A 12,664-nucleotide genomic window follows, 5' to 3' on the forward strand; every position below is an offset into this window, starting at 1 on the left:
GTTTTGATCGGACGCTAGTTCCTCATACAGCTGCGTCAGAATAACGTCAATGTCTGTAAATACCCCCATGAATAGGGAATGCCCCCTAAAACTCGTTCCAGGGAAAGCGATGCGTTTCATCACGTTGTACACCTCAAAGACATTTTATATTCCTGTTAAGCATTGTTTTCCTCAAATGTTCAGGTCGGAGGTTACTTCTTGTAACTTTGATGTCGAATGAAACTTTTAAACTTTGCTATGTAAATCATTTTAGGTGTGGCATCGTCAGACGATTAAAGATTTCCTTCTGACATTGCTCGAATGTTCTGCATTCAACATGTTATCGACGACAGTGATTATATCATTTATTATTAACATATTGAATTGCAATTGGCCTCCTTTCTTAAACCCATTTTAATCCCGAGTTGTGATTGGTCTTTGCGTGTATTTAACCATTTATACAGTCTACTGTAAACACTGCTGACTGGACCTTAAACTTTACCAGTTCTCGTCAGACAGTACAACACAAAGTGTGCTTTTTTTTGTTCACCAAAGTGTTATTTTCCAATATTCCAAGAAATCACTATATTTTCAACTCCACGAACTCAGTGCAAAAGTTTATTTCAGGGTAGAAAACAACAGGGAATGCTGAAAGTTTCCAACACTACAAAACAGGAATGGGAACCGAGATCAACATAACAGATCTTTTTTTAAAAAATTACACTGTTTATCCTAAATAAATTAATTGTTCACCAAATGCACATTCTTCTAGAAGCTTCAAAATAGCTGGAATATCTTCTCATTGTTTGGTCATGAAAATATCAGGCATTCAAAATATTTTTAAAAGAACCTGAAAAAAAAATCAAAAACAAAACCCAGTACAACATCTGTGTATGATTTTGAAAACGTGATCAGTATTTAGTGTCAGTAAATAATATTCAAAGGTATTGTACGACAAATAAAAGTAATACAATCACATTATTCAGTGTCTGAAAACTGTCAACAAGCAATTTTCAGTTCACCAAAATAACATAAGGAAGAATAGCAAGTTCCGTTGTTCACATTCTGAGTGAAACGCTGGACAATTTAGACAAACATTTCTATCCAGCGACACGACCTACTGTACATAGATACATTTCTTATTTTTACCTAGGAACCTTTCTGTACATAAATACTAAATACAAATTTTATAATATCTATTTCTCCCCAAGCTGATCTTTCATGCATTTAAATAAAGAAGATTACCATCATCTAAAATGACTGTAGAGCCTTTTCATTTCAATATTCTGTAAGCTGTCTCAAAGGTTTGCTTAGTTTCTTCTGCAACATCACGTCGACCATCTTGTCACAGTGACTTATGTTAATTTCTAGCTGCAATGACGACTGATAAAGCTACACCGCCTATCGCGACAGCCGTGGCACCGAAGAGCCACTTCCAACTGAGACCCTAGAAAGAGAAACACAAAAATGACATTTAATAAATGGGTTCAGTCAGACACGTGTGGTTTGTAAATAAGCAACCCACTTCCTGTTTTTATTAAACAGAGATACTCATAAACAAACAAGTGTGGTATGAAGTATACCAAATCGTTTCATAGGGACAGTTTATTCTCTCACCCATGAGGACTTGGCACGGTGTTTTTGCACACTGGCATTCGTTGGGTTGCCCAGCATCTTTTTATACATGGCTTGTTCGGCTCCTTTCTGCTCCGAGTGCTTCTTCACAAGCTTCGACAGCTCAGCGTGGATGGTCTGCCGAGAAGAGGGCAGAGAGTGAGATGTGTGTGTGGTGATGACAGAAAGCCAGAATGATGAAACTGTTGCTCACACCGACACACTGCAGCACACCGACATATGAGAAACGATCTTACATGAACATGTAGCCAGAAATCGAACAAACTTCAGGATGTAAACAACAAGACATTTTCTCAGTATTAGATAGAAGATAAAAGCAGAAGTGAAAGATGTATCTTTTACAAAAAAAATGTGGGTCATGGATTACCCTGAAAAGCTTGTAATTCACCTCATATGACCTTAAAACCAAGACACCTGAGCTTCATTCTCAGCATTCTTGAGTAAAGAGGCTTAGATGTTCAGTAGTCTGAGCCAATGTCAGGCCAGACCCTTGGATTCACATTATAGACAATAAATGTAAATGTAATTTTGAAAGACAGAGGTAATATTTACTGTAATGACATTTGCTTATAGTCAGCGAATTTTATTATTGTTGTTGTTTTTAGTATAAATCGAATAAATCAATTAACAGAAAAAAACGTTAACGTAATGTAACCGTAATGCAACGTAAACTCAATTTAAATGTAACATAACGTAAACACAGGGTAAACATTACAATAAAAAATATTAGGATTCCACACCTTTTGACTTGTAGACCACTTCGGAAAACATAAACAACGTTTCCCCAATAATGGTCCGGAAGAACTTCCTGTTTCAGTATTTTAAAGTTCGGTTATCATGCCATGTCATGTATTCTGAGCACTGTAAAACGTGCTGGCATTTAATGGTTAACATAGTCAACTTGTTAAAAACAAGTATTTCTGTACTTGATACACTCCCCCAGCACTCCAACGTGTTTCGGACAGTTTTTTAATATTCTGGATCCCTGTGATATGACAGGATCGTGACGACACAGGGATTCAGAATTATAAAAAAAACTTTTCGAGGTTTCCTTTTATTGACCATTCTCCCGGGAATGCACGACAAGGCGAAAGAAAGTGCCAGCCCACGAGCCACCCGACGAGCGAGACCCGTTACCATCACGGTTCTCTGCCCTGCGTCAAGTTGGGCTGCACTGCAGCTGGATACTCTTGCAATAGTCAAGTTTAGGTGTGTCTGTTTGTTCAAGGCATTTCACTGATGGATGTTATATAAACGGTGGATGTAACGCTGGATTCGGAGATCGTTTGAAACTGATAGAAGGTGCAGTCCCAGTGCTAAAAGATGCCGGACATAAACTGCATGCGCTAAGTCAAACTAAGTCAATCGTCTGTGTCCGCATGCATAATGTACAAAACATGAAGTGATTAATCTGATGATGTGTTGCTTGCTCGTGCTGTAGTTCCATCAAACCCTCCCCACTAGTCCCACCTCTAGCAGCTTATTTTCCGGAAATAATTCTACAGCTGTATCTCTCTTTGTAAATTTGATCAAACTAAATGCTCTTTGAAGACACGACATATAGGCACTTGAGATGTATATGAGATTGGCAGAAACTGCCTTTGGTACACGATCTTTAACATTACACGACAGTTTGAATAACACACAACCAACAGAACATTTATAACAAAAAAACGATAAATGAATATCTTTAAAATATCATTATATATGCAAGATAAAAAAGGAGTAAAAAATAAAACTGTAAGAGCTTCTGTACCAGTGTCACATGGCCTATACATTTCCATACATTTTTCAGTTATTAGTGAAGTGGATGTTTTTATAAAACGTTCTATCAGCTTCTCATGTTTCATTTAAAAAATCATCAAAAAGAACTAGTTCAAGGAAAAAGACGTTGCAAATTCCACATGACTACTTTCTCCAGACTGTCAAGGCTATAACCAGATAAGCTCTCCCTAATTCACACCTTACTGACACTTATAAACCTCTGTTAAGAAGAAGCAACGCTACTCAACCCTCAATATTTAACATATCATATACTGCCCCTAAAAATAAAGGTTTAACACTTTAAAACTAATAATTAAACTAATTAGTTGCATATTAATAAGTAGCACCTGCTGTAAATGACATCTCAAATGTGCCCTTTCAAGAGTCGGAGTCAAAATATTACACGACAACCTGTTATTTCATTTAATTACTGATTAACTGACGAACCCGAGAATACCACAAGCAAACAAAATGAAAGTCTGTCAGATGGAAGAAAGCAATGCTATACTTGAGTCTCTATCTCTATAAAGACCAGACACATGAGAACAGGTGGGGGGTGTATTTGTGCACACGTAGGTGCGTTGGCAGTGCAAGAAGGCTCATACAGCAGAAAGCAATGGCAATCAGATGGCAGGACACGGGGAACCTCATCCGTCCGCCACTGTAAGCAGAACGGTGGAACGCTGCTTTAGATATGGCAAGTGTGCAAAGGGACCCAGCTATTTTTAGACACGGATAGAAATAAGATCCTGGGAGTTTGTGAACACTATGTTCCCTTTGGCTTGGACGGGTTCCATTTGGGGGTCTAGAGCGCCATCTGTTGGTTATCTTGGGGGATGCAAGTATAGTTTAAATGCTAAAAATAATAAACTACATTTTTACATCTGTTCTGCATTACCTTGTTACTAGGTTCCAACTTCAAGGCGCTCTTTAGAGTTCTAATGGCTTCGGCAGTCTCGCCCTGCAGAGCAAGAACCTGCGGACAAAACCCACACCACATGACAACAGTTTGTAATCTCAACACATCGGAATCTCTTCCCCATTCTGGCTTACGTTTCCTCAACCGGCAGTCTGATTGGAACCAAACAGATGCCTGCTGTCGTTGAGTTCAAAAACTCATTTCAATGTAATGAGAGCAAGTGAAAACGATATGCTTCAAAACCCGGAAAACCAACCTTGCCTTTGCGGAACAGGGCTTTGACATTGTCTGGCTGGTGTGCCAGGACGGAGACGCAAGATCGTAGCGCGGCATCATAGTGGTCTAGCTTGAGTTGTGCGGCGGCCATGTTGTTGAGACATTTCACCTTCATGTCCAGAAGTTCTTCCTCTTCCTGCTGACTGATGTCCACTGCGATAAGAGATCAATGATTAGTGCATGCAAAGACACATGAGATACAACCCAATAATATATCAAACTATCCAGTATATCAACTAAAAGCATTTATACATTTACGAGAATGTTATGAATGACAGTTTTGAGTAGAAGAATAAAACTCCAAGTTTGTCAGTAGGTCACACACGACCTCTCACCTCTCGAACTTGCTTCTGTTATCTGCAGGGCGATTCCGTACGAGTTAACGGCAAAAGCATAGTCACTGTGCTGATAGTGAACGTTTCCTCTCTCTCTCTTTTTATTGGCCAGGTTAATTCTCTCCGAGGGTGGCATGAGCTCCTGGTCTGGAGCATCGGCTGCCGACAAAAGCTGGACCTCTAGTGTGAGATCAGCGTTAGGGGGAATAGCTGGTGAAGATCTGAAAGACGATGCATGGTTTTGAATCACCGAGTCATTTTAAAAGTACAAATTTTTTCATGTTGTACGGTCATGCGTCCAAGCAGGTAGAGATGAAGTAACCTATGCTGTATGAGGTGATCCATCCTCATATATAGTTCAATTAAATCATTCACAATTGCTATAAAAAATCCCAAAATAACTTTGTGTGTCTCAGTTTCAGATAAACATTTAAACTAACCTTCCAAGAGCACCATACGCGTATTTTGCACCGGCCTCAACTAGAGCCTTTTCATTGGTTTCCATCAACTGCACAGTGAGATCCACTGCCTACAAATGAAACGCCAATAACGTTGTCATTTCAATTTGTTGACAAATAAGGGGCTCTTATGTTCAGACAACACAGAAGATGACATCAGATAATGAACGTACCTGGATGACATCCCCATCACCAAGAGTAAACGATAAGTCTGTCTGCTCATCCACCACGGTTCCATCAGTGAGAGATGTTTTAAGATGTATAGTGACATTTTGACCTCTCTGGGGTCTGCTGTCTGGACCTGCGCCAGGTTCCAGAACCTTCTTTTTGAGCTGTCCGTTACCTGTTTGTTACAAAGAGAACGTCTTAAAGGGACAGTTCACCCAACAATGAAACCTGCTGGACACAACAACATACAGGTCCTCAATACCTAAAACATCCAGCCACTCTTCTGTCTGTGTGGGAGTTTGGTCAGCATTCGCATCTGATTTAGCAGCGTCTTCAGCAATCCTGTTTTTCTTCTGTCCTCCACCAGCATCTTCTAAAGGCGGTAGGTCTTCATCCACATCGTCTTCCATGTCTTTCAACATCTCAAAGTCTTCCCCACTGTCCAGCAGAGAGGCACGCTCCACTTTCGTTCCCGACAGCACCGCCTCTCGGTTATCACCATTCACATCATTGCTGTCGGCCATTTGGTCTCTGTAGGAGTCGGAGACGAGTAGCAGGTTTAGTCTGACACAGCACTGATAAAACCATCATATTTGTAACAATGTAGAGGGAATATGAATGAATCTGCATCCTTTTAGACCACAAATCACCCGCATTTAAGCAATTATATATGAAGGTAAATATATAAATTCAAAAACTGATCTTCAACAACTATTTCATGTATAAAATAAATAAATAGTATGTAGTGTTACACCTTACCTGATGATTTTAGGTTTTCTTAACATAATTATGAGAGCATTCACTCATCACATGCAATATGTTGTTAAGGCAAACTACTAGCTATACTATTAACAAACCATTTCAGACCACTAAACAGAGCAAAACTACCTCCCACCTATTGTTTATGGTATACATATCTGCACTAAACGACGCAAGTTGCTAAGATAAGGTTAAAGTTTAGAGAAACTGGAAATCTCCAATGTGAAGGTAGATCACTTAACAGTGACCTTCAATGGGTTGAACATGAAATGGAAAATCAAAAAAACTAGCCGACGTTATTTGCTAATGGCCCTCGGCAGTTCAGATTTCTACACTTCTCTGTTAATGATAAACCAAAAGAAGTTTAACTTAAATATAGCTCATACAGTATTATCTGTTCAACTGTAGATTCATACACGGGTGTCTCTCACAAAATCTTGGTTTCAAGATTTATTTATTTATTTTTACAAAAAAGGCTTAACAAATTCTCATTACAATAACATAACTTTTTAAAACTGTCAATCTCATAGCATGTTTTGCTTAAAAAAGCGAAGCCATGATGCCTAATCAAGTTTTTATGAATCATATATAAGACATTAATGAATTATATTTTAATAGAATATTATACATGTTAAATTTCTTTAAATGTGAAAAACTACCTGTGTCGTTAATGAGAAGAGAAAAAGTTGTGAACACAGCGTGACAGGATATAACGTTTTTAACAAAAAATTTATACATTTATTAACATTAAGAAGGTGCTAGTAGATGTGTTTCTTCACATAAAAATCAAACTCAATGTAAAAATCTTTTTGTGTGTTGAAAGTCTTTAAAATCATTACGGGGGATGAGAACATTAGTCCTTGACACGTCTTTCTTCCACTATTTCTTCAATATTCTTTTGTCATCAAATATTTTTTTCACAATATTTTAATTTTACTGTTTAAATTACAACATACAATGCACACAGACAAATCAGAATGATACGTTTATGAGAATTTCCGCAGAAAAGGCAATAAAATACATTCCTATATCAAAATTATGTTTTGTCTAAGGTAGAGAACGCAATTATCTATATTGCGATCATTTTTTGTGTAACCGGATTGTATGTTTTATAACGCAATTTATAATTGACTGCCATGATGTTTCAGTGGTTTCGTGAGAATCACCCACACAATTTATGAAAAGTGTTTCTCAAGCTGTCATCAAATGTTAGGAATAGCCCCAAAAATATATATCAAGCAATTGATATGTTTGTAATGCTGGCATGTTACCTTAAAACTAGGGGGGTGCCTACCTAGACAGTATTCTGTTAATGAACTTTTAAATGACCCCACAAGAAAATGTTATTGTTTTATAACTCGGATGTCTTTTGCCACTACGTTTCCAATAGAGATATTAGTGAGATTTTGGGGTCATTTTCTCAGGAGAAATATCTGAGACGCTGGAGTCATAAGCAAAAGTTTCCATTTGCTCTTAATTTAGACTCATTAAAGATTTAAATTGTGATTTTAAATTAATTTCATCTGTCCTTTTTTTCGTTTGGCAAAGTACAACCCTTTAAAACAGGATTGAAGCGACTGAAACACGTGAATAAAATAGCACAGAGCACATAGCATGCACAGATGTACACAATGTCTATGAATACAATAATAAATAAACTTTCAGAGACTTGTCCATTATTTCTTAACAAATTGCCTTCCCTTATTCATTTTAAATCCATCCATATAGCAAGTGAATTAAAATAGTCGTAAATTGCAAGAATCCAAACGTCACTTAAAATAATAATATTACGTTTCTTATTCACGACATGTGTTTAAATACCACGTGTCTCAAAGACGCGTCTAAAACATCGTAAGTTACGTTACTTGACCAAAAAACATGCTTTAGCCTTGCCATTATCCCCTATAGAAAGCACGTGACCTTTTCTACGTAATCGTTAGTAAGCCATGGTCATCGTAAAATAATATATATATATATATATATATAAAAAATAGGAAATAAACCATCGTTTAAAAAATATTTAAATACTTCAATGTGCATATTATTAGTGCTAATATCCTTACTGTTACTTACTGACTGGAAATATAGCAATTTCATTAGAAAAAATAGGTCTAACGTTTTCCGATAAAGACTCAAAAACATTGTCTCACATAAGCAGACTAAACACATATATTCGTAAATGAATGAAAATATCTCTATTAATTTGGAGAAAATCAAGCATTTCCAGAACATTCTAGCAACTTTGCCCGCGTGCACAGGCTCAACACACGCTACAATTTACTACTTATGCATAACATAGCAGCTTAGCAACTCTTTGTGCTTATTTATATGCATTAAAAGTCTTGCAAAACAAGAAGAATTATAAAATACTTACCGCAGTGTGCGGAAATACCTGCTATGAGCAGCGCAGCAACAACTTTGACATCAAAACAAGATTCAATCAGTTCAACTTCCGGGTAGAGCCAAAGGCCAATCCAACAAATACAAAATAAAAGTCTCTCGGTCAAGGTCGCTTCAATGACTGCGGCGGACCTTTAATTTTTTATTATAATAACTGTGTGAATCAACCATTTCGTTTTATGTCCTACAACTACAAAAATAAAATGTACATGTATTCGTACTGTTTTAAAAGACATCTATGTAGGTGAGTCTCATACTGGACAAAAATGAAAGCAATAATGCCCTTTTAAAAAAACAGAACTGAAACGCACAAAATATCAAATTACATTTATTATTGATGCAATCATTTCTTTTTATAAGCAAATTTTATTTTTTCTTCTTTGATTCTAAAGAAACTTTACAATATAAAGAAACATACAAAGGACATATTTACCTACACAAGACATCTAGGCCCTAGGGACAATGATCCGAGCTACCCTACTATGAAATACAAAGCAAACCCAAAGGGACAGACTGCTTCATATTGAATACTGTCATGTCGCAAGAAAGGACAACGAAAATTACAGAAGAATTTCTGTCATTCCCTCCCATGACCCTTCCTCGATGCATAATTCCTTTTGAAAACATCTTCCTAATGTTACAATATAATACATCACAACAAAAGTGCAGAGATGGTCAACAATTAAAAACTTTGAGAGGATCAGTGAGCAACCAAGCAATTCTATTTGAACAATTTCTCTTTTGTGAATAGAAATCTAAATAATTTTTTAAGTTTATAATGTATTTCTCTTTTTAAAAATAATACCCAAAGTCCCTCGATTTAATGAAAATGTTTTTTTTTCTAATATAGCAATTAATATAATTCATTTGGTGATCATTGTAGAATCTCCAATAGGCAGACGTGGTTTTTTTTGACTCACGGTGCTCTTTAATCAAATAACAATTTTTTTCTGTTCTGTTCAAACTATTATTCTGTATTATGTAACACACAACACATCCATTTCCTGAATGTCTGGAATTCAGGCTTGGATTGAAGTTATGCTCCTTTTTGAAGAAATAATGCGCAAAACTATTTTGTAACTCGATTTAGGGGTGACCATCGATCTGCATTTTTACAGCAAAAGCATCTCTTTAAAATACAAAAACACAAACAGAATCTTTATAACTTATTTTCAGCTGTACTCATTGGCTGTGACTGACATATCAAAACATGTCAATGATATCAAAATGCATTTTACAGTATTTACAGTAAAACAAAAGGTGGGGGGTTGGTTCTAGAAAGGATTCGGGCAAAGATGAGGGGCTGTTCACCACACACTACACTCAACCTTAACTTACCAGGAGCCTGGACCTGCTCTCTCAATGTCCAAAAACACATTATGTACTGTACTTAACACATTTTGGACAAAAGCATTTTAACTGGGATGGCATAAGCAAAAACAAGAAAAAAGCTTAAACTTCAAAGTGACCATCAAGATTTGTTTTTCTTACAATGGGTACGTTTTATAACATCTGATGAAATATTTGTGGGCATGAAATGGCAGGTTTAATGAGGTTACACATCTTTCAATGGGAATTTGAATTCCAGTCAATAGCTGAGCGAATCTCATAAAACCAAAGACATTCCTGACTCATATTTTCCCTTAAAATGAAGAAAAATGTCTTAAAAATAAAGACAAACCTATTTTACCATGTTAGGTTTTTGCTTTAACCTTGGAATTTATTTTAATCAACGCAAAAAAGTTTGTCACGTACTTGTTGACCTTTATCTTTATCCGGATTTTAATAACAATTCCAGTAATATTTCATTGTAACGCTATTTTGAAAATAACAGAACTATAGAAATATGACTTTGAAACTATGAATTTCACGAGTAAAAACCTACATTTTAGAAAATATGACCAGGCATGTCCTTGTGAGATGCACCCTTGTCATTTTATCCCAACCCTACACCATACTACGCCACAAATAAAAGTCTGCAGACTCCGTATCGGGCAGCAAAATGGAACCTCACATCAAGAAAGAGATGGCACCACACATGAGCTTCACAGACAAGTAGTGTATTGAAAATACCAATAAGGTCCATGACCAAAAAGTTATATTTACAGACATGGGACTATAGAGCACAAGAAAACGGGTGCTTGTAAGAGCAGTCTGCTTATTCCAACTACTTTTACAAACACAGGGGTAATATTCTAAAACATTTGCAAAACAATGGCAAACATAGTGGAGAAATCACAACTATAGACGGCAACTTATCTAGAATAGATGGTCACATGTGTTCGTTCTAGAGATTGACCAATTTGGTGATCGTGGCATGTGGATGAAATATGTTATGCTGAAATGGACCGATGGCAGTGAATGCAATGGCAGTAACCCTTTAACGCTGCACGCTGAGGCCCGGAAAAGGATGATAAATGCAACATTTTTAAAACATATTACAGTGCCATTCAGGTGTATTACGCCAGTGATCGTTATCAATAAGAAGCCACATAGACACTAAACTGAGGTTGTACATCTCGGTACGTTTCTCTGGTAGTGATGACATCAGTTCTAAGAACAGAGGTATATGCAAAGAGAGACATCTGACAAAACGACTAAAACATATAGACAAATACCTAAAATCATCATGTAAACAGAAGTGTCATTGTGCATTTCTGAATGTGTGCTTATTCTATCATCGATGTTGTTGAGTTACAAATGTGCCCTTTACAGGATAAAATTATGAGTACATCATCATAGCAATATCAATTATGAAAATTAGAACAATAATATTATCAATAATATACAAATATATTGTAATCAGACCATTCCTGCCCTTTATCGTGTCACCATTTCCGGTTTCAAAATGTACACGGCAATCAAACAGCGGACGCCTCCGTCCTCAAGCGTTTAAATGCCGATGAAAAAAACAGGTTTGAAATAAAGCCACCAGTCTCAATGCTGATGAGCAGCGTGATAACATCTCCTGGCACAGTCCCACACACACACACACAAACACACACACACGCGGTGGATCCGTCGAGGACCCTCAATGTCCCGAACCGGTGACGAAGCCGGGCAGGCAGGTGGACTCCACGAGAAGGCTCTTCCTGTGAGTCGAGGCTCGCTTTCTTCCAGTCGACGTCACCGCACCAGCTTTGTACTGGGTGGTTCTACCATGAGTCCTTCGGTCCGCGGCGATGCCGACCCGCTAGGGGGCGCCACCGCACCAGCCCAGGGTGATGGTTGGGAAGGGGTGGGTGCAATGATCGGACAAAATAAAATAAAACGGACGAGGCAGAGGTCGGGAAGGGGTGGGGGGAAGGGTTAAAAAAAATGAAAATTAAAATAAAACAACAAAGAAAATCACACACTCATCGTCATGTTGGGTGAATACTGCAACAAGAAGAGAGGAAAGGGGAAAGGAGAGGGATAAAGATGAGTCCATAAAAATTGCTCTTAACATTATGAAAGTTCACCACTGTGGAAAACTCGATGTAACAGTCACAGCAATCCAATACAAACAACAATACAGAAACTCATCTAACATGTCAACCACGTATTCAGATCTGAGAAAAATCACAATCGTTTTAATAGTTTAAAGGTGATAAGCATTAATTCAGGTTCGTTTCTAGCTAAGTCCTGCCAATTTTGACAGGAAGTGTACATATGAAACATGTTTTCAAGATGTCTGGCCTAACTCAGGTCTGAATTGACAGAAAACGTCTGCTGATCAGAAGCGATACTTCTTTCAGGTGGTTACAGGAGAAGGGGGAAGGAGAGATCATGTGGGTTGGTGTAATGTGTACTTACACTTTCACTTTGGAATGGGTTTAAAAAGTTGCCTGCCATCTCCCCGTCATCCCGTGGGGTCCCTGGGGGGTTGTTCATACCTGCCATGTTGTTCGGAGAGTTCTAGATAAGAGACAGAAGCAAAAAAACATTATTTAGGGTTTATGGTCAACATTCCATTTCATCTCTTCCCACTC

General features: G+C 37.5%; 2 protein-coding genes across 3 annotated transcripts in view; both read right to left on the minus strand.

Annotated features, from left to right (window-relative positions):
• Positions 1 to 583: 583 nt before the first annotated feature.
• On the minus strand, positions 584 to 8,765 carry fkbp8 (FKBP prolyl isomerase 8). Of its 2 annotated transcripts, none has more exons than XM_056759577.1 (9): positions 8,668 to 8,765; positions 5,797 to 6,065; positions 5,540 to 5,709; positions 5,349 to 5,437; positions 4,909 to 5,129; positions 4,554 to 4,726; positions 4,277 to 4,354; positions 1,597 to 1,731; positions 584 to 1,426 (listed from the first exon to the last, which is right to left on the minus strand). In XM_056759577.1, the coding sequence occupies exons 2-9, from the start codon at positions 6,056 to 6,058 to the stop codon at positions 1,340 to 1,342; spliced, it is 1,215 nt and encodes a 404-aa protein (XP_056615555.1). In that variant the 5' UTR covers positions 6,059 to 6,065; positions 8,668 to 8,765; the 3' UTR covers positions 584 to 1,339. The 2 variants fall into 2 exon arrangements, with proteins under 2 accessions (XP_056615555.1, XP_056615556.1); XM_056759578.1 differs by having other exon boundaries at positions 8,686 to 8,748.
• A 240-nt stretch (positions 8,766 to 9,005) lies between these two features.
• ssbp4 (single stranded DNA binding protein 4) overlaps positions 9,006 to 12,664 on the minus strand; it is a 53,363-nt gene continuing 49,704 nt past the window's right edge. Inside the window, exons 17-18 of the mRNA XM_056758367.1 lie at positions 12,489 to 12,590; positions 9,006 to 12,071 (exon numbers count right to left, since the gene is read on the minus strand). Of these exons, the coding sequence (XP_056614345.1) occupies positions 12,042 to 12,071; positions 12,489 to 12,590 (132 nt within the window). The 3' untranslated portion in view covers positions 9,006 to 12,041. The remainder of the gene's footprint in view (positions 12,072 to 12,488; positions 12,591 to 12,664) is intronic.

This window comes from Triplophysa dalaica, chromosome 10, assembly GCF_015846415.1.
Source record: "Triplophysa dalaica isolate WHDGS20190420 chromosome 10, ASM1584641v1, whole genome shotgun sequence".
NCBI lineage: Eukaryota > Metazoa > Chordata > Actinopteri > Cypriniformes > Nemacheilidae > Triplophysa > Triplophysa dalaica.

What these genes read in the sequence shown, in the direction of transcription:
- fkbp8 (XM_056759577.1), bottom strand. Translation starts at nt 6,058, where the DNA reads ATGGCCGACAGCAATGATGTGAATGGTGATAACCGAGAGGCGGTGCTG. An exon ending in GTGATGGGGATGTCATCCAG is followed by an intron (nt 5,438 to 5,539) that starts GTACGTTCATTA and finishes TTTCATTTGTAG; the next exon opens with GCAGTGGATCTCACTGTGCA. An exon ending in CCCTGTTCCGCAAAGGCAAG is followed by an intron (nt 4,355 to 4,553) that starts GTTGGTTTTCCG and finishes TTTTGTCCGCAG; the next exon opens with GTTCTTGCTCTGCAGGGCGA.